This window comes from Leucopleurus acutus (genome assembly GCF_964270905.1).
Source record: "Leucopleurus acutus genome assembly, chromosome: 9".
Taxonomy (NCBI): Eukaryota; Metazoa; Chordata; class Mammalia; order Artiodactyla; family Delphinidae; genus Leucopleurus; species Leucopleurus acutus.
In genome coordinates, this window is record NC_139144.1 from 107613595 (window position 1) to 107633955 (window position 20361).

The 20361-nt window shown below is 45.3% G+C and overlaps 1 protein-coding gene across 3 annotated transcripts in view; it reads left to right on the forward strand.

The window, feature by feature from the left end:
• UBE3C (ubiquitin protein ligase E3C) overlaps window positions 1–20361 on the forward strand; it is a 121292-nt gene that overhangs the window by 86694 nt on the left and 14237 nt on the right. For all 3 annotated transcript variants that reach the window (XM_082845907.1, XM_082845908.1, XM_082845909.1), the window contains exons 19-21: window positions 11201–11413; window positions 18120–18308; window positions 18405–18471. In XM_082845907.1, the coding sequence (XP_082702033.1) occupies window positions 11201–11413; window positions 18120–18308; window positions 18405–18471 (469 nt within the window). The remainder of the gene's footprint in view (window positions 1–11200; window positions 11414–18119; window positions 18309–18404; window positions 18472–20361) is intronic.

Below are 20361 nucleotides of genomic sequence, written 5' to 3' on the forward strand. Positions count from 1 at the left end.
ATGTCGCTATTTTAATAATACAGACTTTAAGCGTTCTTCAGCTTTAGTAATGGGCTTCAGCCTGACCTCACCATTTTAACAGTATGTTTTCTTCAGGCTCCCCTTATTTCAGTGACAAATTTCAGACATTGACCTGATGTTAGACTCCTTAGCATAAATTTCAAACAGATCATTTTCTCGCCTTAATTCATTTTAAGGCATAATGTATCTCTCCCACCTGGAGCTGTGTGCTGTCCTTGGTGTCAGTTCTCAGGGAGATAGTATCCCTCCCTGTCAGTGGTCCCTTTCGACTCAGTCTCAGCTTCCTCCCAAGGATGTCAGTTTCATAACTCATTGCACGAAAATCTTTGAAAGGATGAGCTGTCGTTCTTTCTGTGAAGATGAGCCTTTATTTTGATAGCCTAACCTGAAATACTCCCTAAATTCAGTGGTTCTTATACAGTGCAGTGACAGACAGCAGAGTAATTTTATTTGCATAAATTAAATCTTATTACAGTTCTATATTATTTTTCCTTCCTGAGTGTATGAATTGTCCAATCTTGATTCATGTAGAGGCAGGGTAAGTACGAGATGATCCTGGCTCGCGGAAGCTTTCTGGCTCACTGGTAGCTCTGTGCGTCGCTGGTCAGTGACGTGCTGCTCGCATCGAGAATTGTCCTGACGACACAGTCTTGGAAAGTGCTGTAGATTCAGAGGGGATAACAGATCGCTCTTACTGCTGTACTCTGGAATATTTTCTTTTTTTATTTTATTTATTTATTTTTGGCTGCGTTGGGTCTCTGTCGCTGCGCGCAGGCTTTTCTCTAGTTGCGGCTAGCAGGGGCTACTCTTCGTTGCGGTGCTCGGGCTTCTCATCGTGGTGGCTTCTCTTGTTGCAGAGCACGGGCTCTAGGCACGCGGGCTTCAGTAGTTGTGGCTCGTGGGCTCTAGAGCACAGGTTCAGTAGTTGTGGCGCACGGGCTTAGTTGCTTCGCGACATGTGGGATCTTCCCAGACCAGAGCTCGAACCCGTGTCCCCTGCGTTGGCAGGTGGATGAATAACCACTGCGCCACCAGGGAAGCCCTGGAATATGTTACCTCTTTAAACCAGATTCCAGGGAGAAAAATTTGGCATCTAAACCTTTCTCCTAAAAATGAAGTTTGTATAAATTCTATCTCAAAGCTCTTTAAAATAATGAAGTTTAGACAAAACCAGTAACAAAACTATAGTTATTTGAGGATCGTACTTAATTTAGTTCCTCACTTTAAGGATTTTACTCATATAATTTTCTGCATGGAAATTCCTAAGGGAGCAGTAGTTTCTAAAACATATCTGATCACAAAAGGTTAAACTTTGTACCAGCATGTTAAAAATTGTCCATATCTAAGTGAGTGTAATAGTATAGCACTAATAGTGTGGTATCTGAACATTAAATCTTTAAGAGAAGAAAATTGTATATTGATTGATTATGATATTTATTGGGTCATAATGTATTTAAATTTTCTTTAATGCATATGTTAGTGATTGTTTACTGTGATGAAGTGCAGAGAGGTCTTCAGGAGCACTCCTACATAGGAAGAATTACCTCATGTCACTGGTCACTTCTCCATTAAAAGTTCCATTAGCAGATGATTCCTGCTTTGGTGTGGGTTGTGATTGCATTTTATCGCCTGTAAATCAGGCTCTAGACAGGGAATAAATAAACAGCTCAAGGATGTGGTAATGTCATCTTGAACTTTTTTTTTTTAACAGTTAGAAGCACCTACGTCCATTTAAGCCGATTAAGTTCAGAATATTTATTGAAGGAAATCTTTCATCGTATTTGAATTCTATTTGGAACTAGCTCTTTTTTTCTTGCTTCAGAATATTGATTTAATTGAAACAGAATGCCTGTAAATCAAATTATTTGATAATATCTTGATCATATATTTCAAATTTTTAATTAGCAGATGGTGAAACTTCAGCATAGTTTATAATTTTGTATTGAGTAGAATTCAGCACTTACTGTATCATAGAGTATAATATTGGCAGTTAACAGTTTATCCTGAGATTTTTGAGAGCTGGGAGAATTTATTTTTCTATTCATTAGAGTCCTTTTATAAAATGCTCACAGATTTGCAGAGGCTTTAAAACTGTTGATTGAGGTGAGTAGTAGTCATTTAAGTTACTTTGGTCCTTAAATGGCAAAGCTTCTCTTTTATAATATCTTGTTTTGAACTCTCAGACTCATTAAGGGTCAGCATCCGATTGTCATCAGACTGAGTGCTCTGAGCCTAAAGTTAATATATCTTCCCCTTAGGTCTCCTTAAACATAACGTTCAGTAAATAGATGGGCATTCTGTGCTTAGCACAGACCTTCCCAACAATGTTAAGACTTTTTTTCCTTTGATATCAGCAAATTTCAGAAGCAAGCTTTCTCTGAATCTCCCTGTTAACCACAGGGGACGATTCATCACGAGTTTGCTCTTGTTGACCTTCAGCTTTTTTTGGAAACAGAAAAATCAAAGATCATAATTTATAAATATGAACAACTTATAATTTACAAATGATTATTTTGTTTGAACCTTATCCCTTCTGAGAATGGTACCTGCTTTTACAGCATTCTAATCACAATTTGTATTCTTTTCCATTCAAAACAAAGCACTCCCAAATCTGGAGATGATTCTTCTTTTTGCTAGTTAAGGTCATAGTTTTCTATATAAGTTTATTTCTTCAAAATTAAACATGAGGGCTTCCCTGGTGGCACAGTAGTTGAGGGTCCGCCTGCCGATGCAGGGGACGCGGGTTCGTGCCCCGGTCCGGGAGGATCCCACATACCGCGGAGTGGCTGGGCCCATGAGCCACGGCCGCTGAGCCTGCGCGTCGGAGCCTATGCTCCACAATGGGAGAGGCCACAGCAGTGAGAGGCCCGCGTACCGCAAAAAAAAAAAAAAAAAAAAAAAAATTAAACATGAAATTAAAATAGTTTACAGTAAAAATGGCAGGTGTATTCCAGAATTCAGTTGATTCCAGTACCAAAAATATTATTGTAGTTTTAGCCATTCTGAGATACTCACCAAGATTCTTTCTGCTCCCACATAAAGTAGATCTTGCTTACTATTGAGATATCCCTTCTCATATTTTTTTAAGCACTCCCAAACACTAGTTTAACATGGGTCACTATTAACACTGGGGCCATTTTCCTTTTTCTAAGCCATGTTAGATTCTCACCAGGAAAATTAAGAACACGACTCTTGCTGGTGCTGCATAAAGTGTATTGCATGTCTTTCCCTGCCTCTATTTGTGCAATAAGGGCAATAATTATCTAAAAATAAATTCGGCCCATTTAAATCCTTCTAAACACTTAAAATGAGTAAATTTCCTTTATGAAAAGGTAGCCAAGTGAAGATGTATATTGCTGCTCTTGTTTCTAAAATTGGGATAACTTTGTTTGGGAGATAGCAGTAGGTTGGTGTTCTCCTCCGTGAGTGAGACAGACCAGGCTGGGAGTCCTGGTTCCAGCAGCGGGGATCTGAGCAGAGGAGCGATAGCATAAGAGTTATGTTTAACAGGCCTCCTGGCCTCTGCTGTTAGAAGTAGCCCAGGGCTTCCCTGGTGGCGCGGTGGTTAAGAATCCACCTGCCAATGCAGGGGACACGGGTTCGAGCCTTGGTTCAGGAAGATCCCACCTGCCGCGGAGCAGCTAAGCCCGTGTGCCACAACTACTGAGCCCACACGCCACAACTACTGAAGCCCGCGTGCCTAGAGCCCGTGCTCCGCAACAAGAGAAGCCACCGCAATGAGAAGCCCGCGCACCGCAACTAGAGAAAGCCCGCGCGCAGCAACAGACCCAACACAGCCAAAAATAAATAAGTAAATAAATAAAAAGAAGTAGCCCAAGTGGCAGCAGGAACCCAAGGACTGGGTGATGTCACCCAGGAGTGGGTGTGGCTACAGAAAAGGCCTTTCCGAGATTTAGAATTCAGGGAGTGAAGGAGAATTTAGCAACACAAGTTCAGAAGAAGCAGCCAGAAAGGTCAGGAGAAAACCAGGAAAGTGTTCTTTTGGAAGGGTTTATCTGGAAGCCAAATGAAGACTGTTTCAAGGGAGAGAGAATGACACGTCGGGTCAGGTGCTACCCGTAGGTCAGGTAGATAAGGACCGAGAGGTGACCATTTCTGCCAGCAGTGTGGACAAGCAGCTTTCCTGGAGTGGTGGAGGCCAGAGCCTCTGCACACGGGTCGAGAAAATGGAAGCCGTGTCTTCCAGAAGTACCTACCTTATGGTGTCCTAGAGCCTGTATCCCTACAGAAATAGTGCATATACTCGGCAAAACACACGAGCTGGAGTGTTTATAGCAGCCCGATACTACACAGCCCAAACTGCAACGCGCAGGGGCCCGGGGGCCTGCCGGCCGCCCCCGGAAAGTCGAGGGGGTTGAAGGGCGTCTCGCGGGGATGGGTGGCAGCTGGGCCACCAGGGTCGCCGGCCAGGCAGGTGCCTGCGTGCTTTTGCCCTGGGTGGGGTCTGGGCTGCAGCCTGTCCCACAGCTGGGGAGGGGCTGGGAAGGGGGGCCGGCAGGCAGCAACCCCAGTCTTCTAAGGGGTGGCTGCCGGAGGGAGACGTGAGCAGTGGCTTCAAGGGGAAGGAGGCAGAGCTGCTGTCCTGGCGGCGGGGAGGGAGGGAGGGAGGGAGAGGAGGGGAGGGTCGGTACTTTGGAGCAAGGCTGAGCTGGCAGGACTCGTGGGCGGCAGTGCACAGCCTGGTGCCCAGACGGGCGCGTCCCCACTCGGGACGCCTAGGGACTCTGAGAGACGGAAAGCAGACCCTTGACTGCCCGGGGCTGGGGGTGTGACATGTTCAAAAACCAATCGTGGTGATGGTTGCTCAACTCTGTGAATATCTGAACCACTGGATTGTTCGCTTTAAATGGGTGAATCGCCCGGTACGTGAATTATATCTCAGCAAAGCCGTTACCAAAAAGTAGTGCTGTAATATGGTAGTTTGGTAGAGCCTTAATGTCAGAGGGATTAGGGGAGGGGGAGGTCAGTGTGAGGTGGGTTCGTGGGTGGGGCATGTCACAGATATCACCCTCGTTAGTTAGCAAGGGTCCTCAGTACCTGGCAGTGACGCCTCCTACCCTTGCGGGACACCAGGATCCTCACAGTTCAAAAGTCTAATATTTTATTATCCTGCTGGTGAGAGTAGAATTTTTAAACCTGCAAAATGTTTTCTTTTAATTACGGAGAAAAGTTCTTGGTTGTGTGGCGTACCTTAACGAGTGTCCTTCCAGGAGCAGGAATATAACAGCTGCTCTAGAACTCCCAGATATTTACTTCTTTTTTTCTTTTGGCCGCACCGTGCGGCATACTGGACTCCAGTTCCCTGACCAGGGGTCGAACCCGTGCCTCCCGCAGTGGAAGCGCAGAGTCTTAACCACTGGACCGCCAGGGAAGTCCCAATATTTACTTCCTGTGGGTAGAAATGGGAGTGTGGGTTTTGTCACTGTGGCTGTGGAGACGTGAGTGCTTTATCGTCTGGAGACCTTCTGGTGGGCCCAGTGGGAGGAGCAGAGCAGCCTCTGTGGAGCCTGAGCTGGGGGGAGGGGCCTGGGGGGCGGCAGTCGCTGGACAGAGTCGCTGTCACACCGTGGGTGGGTTTCTGGATACCCAGTGAGGAAAACAGGATTGAGGCGTGAACTCTCATCCCCTACCCGTCTAGCATCCTCACAGGATTTCAGGAGTGAAAGAGCTGTTTTTGAAAATAAAGCTGTCAAACCCTCCGTGAGGGTTATCAGTTGCCATGAACAAGTAAAAACCTCTCCTTCGCTTCCAGGGCTGGTGGGACACCTCGTCCCCCTGGGTGGCAATGGCGCAGGTGAGACCCGACACACAACGTGTGCCGTGTCGCTGAGGGTCAGGCAGCGGTGTGGACAGAGGGGTACAGGAGTAAGCGGTGCGGAAGGGTTTGAAATGTAGCCCCATACACATAGTTTTGCATAACCTGAAATGTCTCAAAAGAGAATAAATGGTTTTTTGCAAACAAGTTCATGGATGCAGAATTCCATCCTACAGATCAGCGGTCCCTAGCACACAGTTGGCACTTAATACATCTGCTAAATGACTAGGCATTGTATGTTGTACGTAGCCTTGCACTGAAGATCAGATGTGTTTCCTGCCCTGCAGGAGCTTATCATAAAAATCAATAGTAGCCCCAGAGACCATGTTTTTCAAGTCTCAGTTATTAATTCTGAAGCCTAGCTACTACATTAAATAGCATACTGCTGCCAGCTTACCTTCTTATTTTACATGCCTTTTAGTTTTCAAACCCCAAGGCTAGCGTGACCTGGAATAATTAAAACCCTCTCCTTGCTCAGTTAGAGCGGCTTTAAAACGAGACATCTCTGATACAGTTTTTAGATTAGGTTATAAATGTTCACTTTAGAACTACCTGAAGACTGATAGAGATGCATTTGAAAAGCATTATTTTTTTTTATTGATTCTTAATGTAGTAAATTACTGGAGTTATTTGGCCACAAACAAACGGCCTGAGAGGCGGCTCACATTGACTCTCCCGGTAGGGCCATGATTTGCATTAATTGCATTGCGACTGCACTTACTTATATTAAAAGGCTTCTACCGTAATTAATCCTTTTTATTTCAAATCATTTTGGCACAATTTCTAGCTATAAACACTCATAAAAGACAGTTGAAAAATGCGTTATAGGGTTTTTTTCAATATACCTATTGCTATTTTTTCATGACAAGTAGTTATTGATATGCTTCTAGGAACAAGTGTGGTGCAGCTGACTAAGAATTAAGGCCAGTATGAAAAACGCTAAGTGGATTATTTTGCATAAAAAATTGGCAGTTTTTGAAGTTGTATAATTAACCTGTGTTTAGAAAATACCTTGATTTATGCTTACATTTGTATCTCAGTTGCATACATTATGGAAATTTAATTTATAACCCATTTAGCTGATGCAATCATAGTTTTTAGTGCTATCATTTATTAGTGCTTGTATATTAAATGCTCTAAAGGTTTAAACCTGCCTCGTGTAAAAAATTATACCTATGCATTTACATTTTATGAGTCACAGTGGAATTTCTGTTTAAAATTCAGGTAGCTCTGATAGATTTAACAAACTTCACAGGTTTATTGTTACTAATGCAGGAATGGCAAACAATGACCTTATATATTGAACATCGGATGATTTACACCTTGAGTTTACTTTACAGTCCACTGTACAAATGAGGCTTTTCTTCAACACCTGGGATCAATCACGTCGTCTTCTGCAGAATGCTCTCCTTGGCTTTGAAGGCATCATTCATTTAGAAGTAATGGGGTTTATAAGTGCTTCAGGTTAATAGTATTAGCCATTCTTAACTTGAAGCAAACCGTGGCTTCTCCAAACAGCTCAGTCTTTACATTATCAGTAGATGACTTAAGTGCCAGTTGCCATTTTATTACTCATTCTCTAATTAAGAAGTCCCTTTATGCCATCTTTTCAAAATTAATTGGGTAATCATTAGTCTTCAAATCAAATAAAAGCACAGGGACATAACAGTCCAGTTTCCCTGGCACAGAGCATCTGTGGTCTCCACTGGGGGAAGATGGGGAGCCTGGCCTCCTGAGACGTGGTGACGCGGTGACGTCCCTCGGGAGTGTGGCTCATGGTGCCGGCCAGTAGCTTCTGAACCGAAGCCAGTGCACTCTGGGTGTTTACTTCTGGGAGGATGTTTCATAGCTGTTTTCTAGTTTCCTCCAGTCATATTAGTGGGTGAGAGTTTAAAATGTGGGTCTCGGGGGGTATCTGAGCTTTCTCTGGACGTTTAGGGGGAAAGGGGGAAGCATGCATATGAGTGCGTAAGGGTCAGTGATTATAGACTGCCACCCGAGTATGAGGTAGAACAGCGGTCCCCAACCTTTTTGGTGCTAGGGACCAGTTTCGTGGAAGACAGTTTTCCCACGGGGCGGCGGGGAGGAGGGTATGGTTCAGGCAATAATGTGAGCGACGTGGGGAGCGGCAGGTGAAGCTTCGCTCGCTCGCCCACGCGCCACTCACCTGCTGTGCGGCCCGGTTCCTAACAGGCCCCGGACCGGTACCAGTCTGCAGCCCGGGGGTTGGGGACCCCTGGGATAGAGGGTTCAGTAGTGCAGTAGTGCTGGAAGCTGTGACCATGGAAGGGTCCCTCCCACGGTGCACAGTGGCACAAGGCTGCCATCTTTAATGTGGGGAAGGTGGGAGGGGCAGTGCCAGCTCACTCTGGCATTAGTTACGTCACACAGGTCTGTCTCACTAAACCCTGTGCTTAGCCTTTAGCGTGTGTGGGTGTGGCCAGGTGGGTGGCCTCTTGGAAGAGTGACTTCTGAAGTTAATTTCACGGCTGAGAGATCACCCCTTAGATTAAATTTTGCTTTATTTTAGTTGCATGCGTAGCATCATAGCACTGAATCCTCACACAGTGGTTTAAAGAAGATCTGAGTGTGTCACACGGCATAGCTGATGGTAGGGGTCGCTAAGGCAGAGTTAGCCCAACCCTCACACCCTGTCTGTCCTTCTGGGGTCACAGACTGCCCTGCAAACAGAGAAAGGTCCCTGATCCCCCGTGCTCAAGGCGACGCTTCCAGCTCTGCATTTACCAAGCGAGGGACTGACACCCCTTCTCCCCTGAGAGCGGGGCTGACTACAGTCATGGGAGCTTCTCAGAGGATCCGTGTCTCTGCAGATCAGATGTATGGTAACCAAAATGGCCTTTGTGGGGGAAATCCAGATTTCCCCTTGACTTGCACGTAAGAATCACTTACCTTACAGTCAGTCGGATTTTCCAGGGGCCAAATGGAAATGCGGTCACTGATGCTGCCTGCTTAGCAGAACGCCTGTTACGTAGCAAGCATTCGATAAGCGGTAACTATTTTCATTAGAACATTTTTGACAAGAAAGATTTGTTGGGGCTTCTAAGTCATCTGCTACAATAGAATAAGAACGCTTCTGAAAACGTCACAGCACGTTTCTGATGCCTTGTCGCATTTTACAGCCTCGGGCCATAGGGGTATTTATCGTGCCAGGTGAACCCGGACATTATGTTGGAAAACTTTATATGATTGTATTTCCTACCCTCTTTTGCTGGAGAATCTCTGGAGATTAATATAGTAATACTAACACTTAGTGTAATCCACACTGGTCATCAGGGAAATGTAATTTAAAACCACAATGAGATTAGATTACCCCGTTGCACCAACCGGAATAACTAAACCTTAAGAGTGACAGTACTGATAGTTGGTGAGAATGTAGACCAGTTAGAACCTTCCTGCATTGCTGGTCATGGCGAAAAGAAATTGTGTTTTGGAAGACAGCATGTCAGTGTCTAATATAGTTAAACCTTCCTTGTGCTCCAGTACTTCCACTGTCACCCAGCCTGCTCAGGTATATAATAAAGAGAAGTCAGAGCACAGACCCGCAGAAAGGCAGGCCAGTGACTGATATAGCAGCTCTATGATCGTAGCCGAGACTGGAGACCACTCACATGTCCATCGTCACGTGACTAGGTAGAGCTGTTAACAACGGTAACATAGGTGAACCTCAAAAACAGTATGTTGTGAGAAGACAGATATGAAAGGACACATACTGTATAGCCCCAATTATGGAGCTCCAGAACTGGCAACACTTACCTGTGGTGACAGTAGAGTGAGGGTGAGCTGGAGGGAGGGAGGGTGTTGGCTGAGGACTGAGGGGCGCTAGGTTTGGGGAGGGGGTGTACATGTTCTCCGTTGTGATCTGAACGGTCCTTACACAGCTGCGAGCAAGCGCTGGCGTGTTGCACATTTCACCTGATGTAAATTACACCTTAATATAAATAGTTGCAAAGGTCATCACACATTGCCATCCTTAGACATAAAGGTAGACAGTAACTTACAGGGAAAACACTGATCTGGGCATCAGGGAATCTGGGTTTTGACACCAGTTTCGCTGCCTGCTAACTCAATACTGGACAATCTCCCGAGTTCTAAGGCCCGATCTCTTCATTTTACAGTATGTGTTGGCAAACTACAGCCTGTGGGCCCGTAGCCTGCCACCTATGTTTGTATGGTCACCGAGCTAAGAGTGCTTTTTTTTCCCCATTTGATGGTGAAAAAAAAATCTAAAGAAGAAGAATATTTCTTGACATTGGAAATTACCTGAAACCCAACCTTGGCACACACTGTGCTCCTTTTGTGCTAAAGGGCAGAGTGGAGGGGTGGCCACCGACGTGGTCTGGCCTGCCGTTGTGGGTGGAATTGTGACCCCCCCCGCAAAGATGTGCTCAACTCCTAATACCCTTACCTGTGATGCGACATTCGGAAAGATGGGTCTTTGCATATGTAGGCAAGCTCAGGTGAGGTCATATGGGGTAGAGTGGGTCCCAGAATCCAGTGACTGGCATCTTCATAAGAGAAAGGAGAGGGACACACACAAGGGGAGACCAGCACGTCCAGAGGCAGAGGCTGGAGGGGCACAGCAACAGGCCAGGGCCCAGCAAGGTGCCGGCAACGCTGGAGCTGGAAGAGGCAGGAAGGACCCTCCCCTAGCGCCCGCCCAGAGAGCGTGGCCCTGCTGCCACCTTGATTTCAGGCCTTCAGACGGGGAGACGGTAAGTTTCTGTTGTTTGAAGCCACCCGGTCTGTGGTGCTTTGTTACAGCATTCCTAGGAGACTGATGCACCTGCAGAACACTTCACAGAAAGCACCTGGCAGGCTCTTGCAGCAGGAAGGCTGTGGCTCTTAAAAACTCCCATTGGCGGGCTTCCCTGGTGGCGCAGTGGTTGAGAGTCCGCCTGCCGATGCAGGGGACGCGGGTTCGTGCCCCGGTCCAGGAAGATCCCACATGCCACAGAGCGGCTGGGCCCGTGAGCCATGGCCGCTGAGCCTGCGCATCCGGAGCCTGTGCTCTGCAACGGGAGAGCAAAAAAAAACAAAACAAAAAAAAACTCCCATTGGCATTTCAGCCCCAAAATCCTTTGGTAGTCTGTTCTAGAAGTTTCTACGTAGTGAAGGTATGCATTGAATGCTTAAACTGTGGCCTGGCACGTGGTAAACGCTCACCAAATACTAGCTTCCACCATCCTCCTCATGGAGGAGAATCGTCTGCTCTCTTAGGATTCTGTTAAATATCAAATTGGACATACGTTTTCTCATTTTTAGGAAGTATGAAAAAAGAGTTCTTATGAAATGCTAATCAGTGGTCTTTGCTCTCATTTGAAGGCTCTCTATGAAAATATGCTGGTGGAATTGCCCTTCGCTGGCTTTTTCCTGTCCAAGCTGCTTGGAACCAGCGCGGACGTGGACATCCACCACCTGGCGTCCTTAGACCCCGAAGTGTATAAGAATTTGCTGTTTCTCAAGAGCTACGAAGGTGACGTGGAGGAGCTGGGGTTGAACTTCACTGTGGTGAACAACGACCTCGGAGAGGCACAGGTGAGTCGGGGCTCTGGTGTGTAGACGTTTGCGTTCCGCGGTATGAGCTTGTGCGCATCTTCCTTGGAAGAGTCCCGGGGCTGAAAGCAGAGCTGGGGGAGTTCTGGTGGTGAGCGCGGCCCTCGCCACCCCTCGTGGTGCCAGGCTGCCAGGCACAGCAGCCGTCCTCCTGTGACGGTCACCTGCGTGGCTGTGGGCTAACCTTGCCTCTCGCCTCACTTCTGGAGCCTCGGGGGCGGGCAGTGCTCCTTTGTCCTCATCCAGCCGAGTGGCCCTCGGCAGCCCTTAACGCAGGCCGCAGGCCTTCACTGTCCAACTGTGTGCTTCTGTTATTTTTATCCTTGAGAAAAGTAAATAACATACCAGAGAGTCAAGCTAAGGTTTTGAATAGCTGCTTTATTGAGATATGATCCGTGTACCATGAATTCCGCCCTGTAGCCTATACAAGGTGGGTTAGTATGACCAGCTCCAGCATCCACGTTTAGGACACTGTTATCACCACGGAGACACCGTGTGCCCAGTAGCACGTCCCGCCCGTCCTCAGTCTAGGCGAGCACTGGCCCACTTCCTGTCACTGTGCACTTGTCTCTTCTGGGTGTTTTTCACACCTGGAACCTTAGGGTGTGTGGCCTCTGGTGCCTAGCTTCGTTCACTGGGTGCTGCAGGTGTACTTCACTCTCTTTTCTGGCCAATTGATGTATGTGATGATCCTTCACCAGCTGATAAGTGTTCGGGGTATTTCCACTCTTTGGCTCTTAGGAGTAATACTGCTATGAACACTCATGTACACCGTACGTACTGAACGATTTAACACCCAGGATTTGCTTCAGATGTCGTGAGAACCGGGCCGCAGGTGAAGGCACAGGTGGCCTAGATTGGCCGCGAGGTGGAGCTTACTGAAGCTGGTGGTGGAGGTGGGCCTGGGGGTCATCGTACAATTCTGTCTACTTGAACACGCGCGCACGTGATCCCACAGTCTGCAGACCTTTAAAAGATGCACACAGGCAAATCGAATTGCTTGAGCACTTTGGAAGTCATATTTGTTAATATCTCATTGGATTTTTGAAGTAACCAACTATTACTATAATGCTGATTGGGTCTTCGTGTTTCCGGTTACTTTTGAGTGCCTATTGCTGCCTTGTGCAATAATAATAATATCCAGTTAATTCTGGATAAAATAAGGAAGATAATGAGTGACCCTAAAGGTTAAGATTTAAGATTGTAGAGCAATTTTGACTAACTGAAGGATAAAACGTAATTCTTTCTCCCTGATTAAAATAGTTCCATGTAGCATTTTCGCTTTATATTTCTCCGTATCAATTAATTTCTCTTTTCCTATTAGTTATACTCCATCACCAGTATTCCCATTTTCGGAAGTCTTTTCTCCATTCTGCCATTTAATATGAATGCTTTATTTGGTAAGAGTTTAAGTGAACTATGTACATAAAATATAACTATATTATGTTACAGTTTCATTTAACATTCTAATGAGGATGGATTGTGATGGTCATGTAATATGTTAATGAGATACACTAACATACTAGGAGAAACGATAGAATAAAAATCAAATGTTTAAGAGTAGTCGTGACCTGATGTCTATTTGAAACTTTGTCTTACTACATGTATATTTATATTTTCAGTCAGATTAAAAACATTCCAACTCTTAAAAAAAAGAGTAACCAACCGTGCTTTTCTGACTTATATTTGGTTTTTATAGAAGTTGTCTCTTTCGCAGGAGAGATGCATCTTTTCTGCTCTTCTTACGTAGATTGATAATCTTTTCTGAATCTAGTAGTTGGACTTTGACTATGAAAGTATTGTTATTTTTAAACTTAGTACTTGCTTCTCTAAGCTTCTGTTACTCCTTGGTTTCTAGTCCAGGCTTGCCAAGGTTGTCGGCTTTGCCAGCTTAGAAGTATCTGTGTGTCCAGCAGGTCCGTAGTGTCCAGTCCAGGCCGCATGGACCACGCACTGACCCCACGGGTGACTGAGCCCTGTGGCGCAGCGCTGACCCCGTCTGGATCGACGCGGCTTCGAGTGTTTCCTGTGGTGTCGCCTGCTTGCCTCCATGCCTGTTCTTCCCTCCTTCATCGTTCAGGAGGGGTTGGTGGCGCTCTGTGCGCCGGCCAGTGGGCTGTGCGGAGGAGATTGCCTTTAACTGTAAGCGCACACTCATTCTAACTGGAGGCAGATATGATCTGCGTTGTGAGATCTGTAGTTAGTAGTAGCTCAAAAGGAGTGCTCCCATCCAAGTAGATCAGGGAGGGCTGCCCGGAAGAGGCTCTGGGTGGGTGATGAGGGGTCACCAGGTAGGTAAACAGATGGATTTGGAAGTGGCTGAAGTTTCACAGGCTTGGAGGAGGGTAGGTAGACAGAGCCAAGAAGTCTGGACTTTATCCTGTCGTCCATGGAGAACCGTTTAGGGCCTTGGGCTTTAGGAAGGCTAAACGTACGCTCAGGAAGAGAGCCGGTGTTTCATTTAGCTGATTTGGGGGTGTTTCGGGGTAAGAGAGCCTAACAGGTGCGTTTCGGAGCTGGTAGGAAAACTAATAATAAGTCACTTGTGCCTCCTGTCAGCGGAAGCTGAGGTTCTGGTTCTGTGAGTCAGGGCGGGTCCTGGGTGTTCTCTGGGTCAGGTGGTTCCAGAATTCAGAGGAACCACAGTTTGGTTAGGCAGTGAAAAAGCTTTTAACGAGAGCAGTTTGACCGTAATTTTCATTTGTAAAGTTACGTTCTGTGGGTCAGTGTCTTGGACTAAGTAGATTTTATTCGAGTCGGACAAGGGGTGGGGCAGGCGGGACATTCCGGAGTCTCTTCTTCTCCAGACTGACGGGCGCGCTGTTGCTAGGCGCGGCACGGATGGGCGCGCTGTTGTTAGGATGAACATGCTATTGTTAGGCGTGCCACGGATGACGTGCTACTGTTAGGCGTGCCACGCTTGTTCATCCATCTGTTGGTGGGCATTACAGTTGTTTCAGCTATCGTGAATAACGATGCCATGGCTGCTGCTGTATAAATACCTTTTGGGGTCCCTGTTTTCAGTTGTTTTGGGTGTATACCTAAAAGTGGAGTTGTTGGGTCACATGGCAGTTCTGTGTTTAACTTTTTGAGGACCCTCTGTACTGTTTTCACATGATTTTACATTCCTGCCAGCAGTGCACAAGGGTTCCGATTTTTCCACATACTTGTCTGCACTTGTTGTTTTCCGCTTCCTTTTCTCTCTGTTTTTTAATAATAGCCCTCCTAGCGGGTGTGAAGTGCCGCTTCACTGTGGTGCTACGCATAGTGCACAGCGCTGTGCTGTAGTACCGGGAGTCCCTCAGGAAAACTAAGATTTGGTATCTTTTCATTGGCTTCCCCCCTTGACTACAGAACTGTTCTGTGGTTTATCCTCCATCGTGATGTCTTCCAAAACTGAAGCAAAAAGCGTACACAAGGGCTTCCCTGGTGGCGCGGTGGTTGAGAGTCCGCCTGCCGATGCAGGGGACACGGGTTCGTGCCCCGGTCCGGGAAGATCCCACAGGCCGCGGAGCAGCTGGGCCCGAGCGCCATGGCCGCTGAGCCTGCGCATCCGGAGCCTGTGCTCCGCAACGGGAGAGGCCACAGCAGTGAGAGGCCCGTGTACGACAAAAAAAAAAAGCTCCCTGTTTCAGAAATAGGTGACTAAATTCAGAAATAGGTGACTAAATCCCTGTTTCAGAAATAGGTGACTAAATAGGTGACTAAACAGGAATAAAGGAAATAGTGCTTCCTGAGACCTCTTCCTTCCTCCTGCTTGGTCACCTAGGCATCTTTGAGAACTGGCATCGATGCTGTGAGATAAAAGGATGAGGGGCTGAGAACCAGATTTCATTTGCTTGTTTTGTTTTGACCTCTTCTTCCATCTCATAGAGCTGAAATTTCAGCACTGCAAAACTGAGATTTTTTTTAGAGATGGGATTTATTATTGTCCGAAGGAAATGTCAACATGCAGACAGTGATGCTGCTGTTGCCTCGCTCCACCTAGTGGCACAACTTAGAAGAAACGAAATAAAAGCTTTGGGGCCGTCGCCGAGGCCTTTGCTAATGGGGGTATTTCCCATTTTCCTTCTGAAATAGACGGTAATGGTGAGATGTCGCATATGTAAGCGTTCCATTAAAGCGCCACTGATAATACTGGAATCTGTTAAAAGCAAAAGTGTGAAGTCAGGATGTTCCAATTATTCATAGAAATTCCCACTGAGTAGAGAGATTATAGATGATAATGCGTAAGAATAATTATACTAAAGAGTCTAATTGGAAAAATTAAAGTCACTGGTAAAGTACCTAATTTGGGGAGAGATCGTATGGATTTCTGTAGAAATATATGTAAAAACCTAGTTCTCATATACAGGTTTAGGTTTATAAAACATCACGATTTAAAGATATGTAACATGCAAATACTTCGTTATGCTGGCAGGTTATGTTAATGAATCCTCCCTTTTAAAATAACATGTTGCTCTCCAGCTTTTTTCTTTAGTGTAATCAGTATGGCTGCTTGTTAGCCTACTCAGAAGTGAACCTGAGATTTTAGATTACTAACTTATGCACGTGTCTCCCTTGAGGAAATGCTCAGGGTTTACGATGGATCCATAAATAATCGTCTGTTCTGTGGACGAGCACTGAACTTGAATCATGCGAGCCTGGCTAAAGCCCTGGTTATGCTGCTTTGCTGTGTGACCTTGGGCGAGTCACAGACCCCGTGCTCATCTTCAGAAGAGGATAAGCTGCCGTGAGGATGAAGTGAGCCCCTGTGCTGAGTGACGGCTGCGGGGGGCGGGGGCAGAGGGTGCGGTGCCTGTGCACTCCCAAGGGCCGTAAAGTGTAGACGTCCAGGGCGGCAGAGAGGAGAGCTCTTGCTTTAAAGATTCCGTGTTTAAAGATTTAAATATGCCCCTCAAAACGGAACTCTGAGGACAGATTTGACGTGATTTAAACATACATAGCTTTTTAGGTGTAGCCTGAGAGAGGAGCTTAAATTACCAGCGTAACCACTTTACAGTTACTAGAAATGTCAGTACTGTCTGATTACTCAGGTAACAGGGGCTTTGGAAGCTCTTTAAACGATACCTTCACGGGTCCTTTTTCTTCCAGATCACACAGTACATCATCATTTATTATCTGCTTTTAATCCACTTAAAGGAAGCGGGGTGGTGTCTTAGCTGTGGAAACAGAACCGCAGCTCCTGTGGCTCGGGTGACGGGAGGCCTGTCGGGAGAGCGGCACAAGAGACAGCGCGGCCTCGCCCCAGAGCCCCTCCTCGGACCTGGCGGTTCCAGCCCTGAGAACGCGAATTAGTGAGCAGTGAAGCGTCATCTGATACAGCTGCACAGCTTTGATAGCACTAGACGGTTGTGTAACCATCAGACAGAGGATGATTTAAGTAAAGCCATCACCAGCTCTTAAATAGCCCTTTCTGTAAAGTGACAGAACAATTGGGGTAAAATGGCCTCACCCCGAGGGAGGGGGTGTCCTTGTTGCACTTGGAATATAATAACTACCAAGAGCCTAAAGGCTGTGAAGGAAATCACGGCGGGGGGAGGGTATCAGTCATTTTCCCATGGTCCATAATCTAAGCATTCCTCTGCCTTTACCCCCCAAGTTTGCCCTCTACTTACTGGGCGTATTGAGCCTGTTTTGAATGTTACCCAGTTTCCACTGGCAGCAGTCCCCTTACTGAATAACTCCTCCACTCTGGAATGTCTTTGTTCACTATTTCGGATGTATTTATATTTCTTTATACTTGGCATACATTACCTCATCCACACGCATTGAGAATGCATTTCTTTTGTCTAAGCACTAGTAAACGAGGATTCTGAAGTCTACTCTGGTAAATTAGGCTTACATATTTGTAGCTGTCTGTTGAGTTTTGTCTAGTCAGCTTTGCTTATGTGAGTTTACATAGTCACAGTTCCAGGATGGACAAAGCAAGTGTCACCGTGTCACAGAGTTCAGGGCCAGGTGACTTCTCTGTGGCACACAGTGAAGTGAGGTGTGGGGCACCCGAGTCCGAGTTCCCCATCTCCGCTGCGGCTCATTCCCCCCAACGCTCCAGGGATGCTTCCCAGGGGTTCCTGACCCTGCGATTTTCTGAGTGTCGTTACACAGTGATAAAGAAGTTCTTTCTAATGCTTGCAGATACATGAGAAATGGAGTTATTTCTAGTGATTACCACTACCCTTTATATCATATTCAAAGTACTTTATGGTAGTAATATGGAAACAGAGAAATATATGCTACCTATATGTGCAAGTAAGAATACTCATTTTACTACAACCTTAATTCCTTAAGCTGCGTTTTCTCCAAAATGAATCCCTTCTGACTCGTGCTGATCATTCGGTTCATATATTTGCACTTTGTGATTTCTTTTTTGTTTAATTTTTTTTATTGCCCTGTGTGATTTCTCATTATTATTTTTCTAATGGAATTGCCATGATTACATTGTAGCATCATTCCTTGGTACTTTGGAGAAAGCCGGGGTGGTTAGTGATCTTAAAGACAGAATAAGATGCCAAGCTTTGGAGGGTCCCATCAGAGGACTCTTCCATCTGTAAGGCCACATGTGCTGGTTTTCACTAAGATTGTCGTGTACAGAGCAACACAGTCAAGTTCCCTTGAAACAGTTGTTCTTACTCTTGTTTTACCCTATACTTTGAGAAGTTTTTGACTCTTATTTTCATATTCACAGGTGGTTGAACTAAAATTCGGTGGAAAAGATATCCCGGTGAGCAGTGCCAACCGGATTGCGTACATCCACCTGGTGGCCGACTATCGGCTGAACAGGCAGATCCGCCAGCACTGCCTGGCGTTCCGGCAGGGCCTGGCCAACGTGGTGAGCCTGGAGTGGCTACGGATGTTCGACCAGCAGGAGATCCAGGTCCACTTCTTGCACCTGGGGACACGGGTGTTTCCTGATGTGAAAGGCCTTCTTAAAATCTGCCTCCAGTTTTATAACCTGAACTTTTTTTTTCAGGTATTAATTTCTGGTGCACAAGTTCCCATAAGTCTGGAGGACTTAAAATCCTTTACAAACTATTCAGGTATGTTATCACTACTAGTTATCCATCCCTGGAAATGTTACAGATGGTCATGTTTCCAAAGTAATTTCTAACATGCTTTTTTACATGGGTAATTCATTCATGATTTAAAACCCAGGCTGTATGGGGTTACAGTGAACTCCTCTTCCTGTCTCATTTCTCACCATCCCATTCCTCCCCTGCCCGTCCCCACCAGGAGTAACCACTGTTCTTGGTGTCTTTACATATTTACATATAAATACAAATTTCATTCTTATTTTCCTTGTTTGTATACACTATTCTGCAGCCTGCTTTTTTCTCTTCACCACTTACCTTATTAAGCCTCTTCTTATGGCCACTGGGTTGCTTCCAGTCTGCTTTGAAAAACAGTGCTAGACCAAAAAACAGAAAAACCTAAAAACTGAACCTCATCAAAATATTTACTTTTGATTAAATTAAACTTAAAAGTTTTTACTCTTCAAGAAAATGAAAAACCAAAAAGAAGACATATAAATGGCCAGTAAGCACATAAAAAGATGCTCAACAACATTAGTCATTAACGAAATAACAAAAGCATAACTAGGTTGTTCCGAGTTGGATTGGTGTACTCTTTGGGCGTTTGTGAGGTTTTTTTTTTTTTTTTTTTTCTTTTGGCTGTGCCGCGTGTCATGCGGGATCTTAGTTCCCCAACCAGGGATCAAAGCCGTGCCCCGTGCAGTGGGAATGTGGAGTCTTAAGCACTGGACCACCAGGGAAGTCCCATAAACTTTATTTTATATACTTGGGAGCAGTGGAAAGGAAAAAAAAAAATCATCCTTAAAACAACCACTGTTATTTCAGTTTGTTTTCCTTAACCGTAGTCTGTTATTCTGGTATTTTCAGGGTTTTTGGTAAACATCAGCAGACTGGTTTTAAAATTTATATGGAAATGTGAAGGACCTAAAGCAGCCGAAACATAGAAGCAAAGTTGAAGGATCATCACCCTGATTCAAAGCTTACTGTAAACCACAGCAACTGAGACGCCGTGGGACTGGCACAGGGATAGACACATCGATCAGTGGAACGTAGTTGGGAGCCAGAAACAAATCCTCAGAGTCACAGCTAATGATCTTTGACAGTTCAGTGGTACGTGGAAAGGAATGAATTTAGACCTTGACCTCACACCGTACGCAGAAATGAATTCAACAGGATCAGAGACCTGTAGGTAAAAGCCGAAACCGTAAAACTTCTAGAAGAACATATAGGAGAAAACCTTCGTGACTTCTGGACTAGGCAGAGTGTTTAGCTGTACAGCAAAAGCATGATCCAGAAAAAAGAAATTGATAGAAATTTGGACTTTCTCAAAATTAAAGATGTTGCGCTTCAAAAGATACCGTTAAAAAAGTGAAAAAACAAGCCAGAGGTTAAGAGAAAATATTTCCAAGTAATATATCTAATAATGGCTTATGTCCACAGTATATAAAGAAGTTTTGCAACTCAATAATATAAACAACTGAATTTTAGAACATGGGCAGAAAATAAAGTGTTCCACTTAAGAAGTTATATAAGAATGTCTGGTAAGCAAATAAGCACATGAACAGTTGTTTTAACACCATTAATTGTTAGGGAAACGCAAGTTAAATTCTGATGAGATACCACTACATACCCACTAGAATGACTGTTCTCAAAGAAGACAATGCTAAGTGTTAGTATGTGAAGAAATTTGAACCCTCTTCCCTGGTGGCAGTGTTAAAATGGTAGAACCTCTTTGGAAAAGTTTACAGTTATATGAAAAGTTAATTGTGGAACAACTGGATTTTTGCAAAAGAATGAGGCTGTACCCCCCACACACACCATATGCAAAAATTAACTCAAAATGGATCAAGAACTTTAATGTAATACCTAAAACCATAAACTCTTAGGAGAACCGGGATA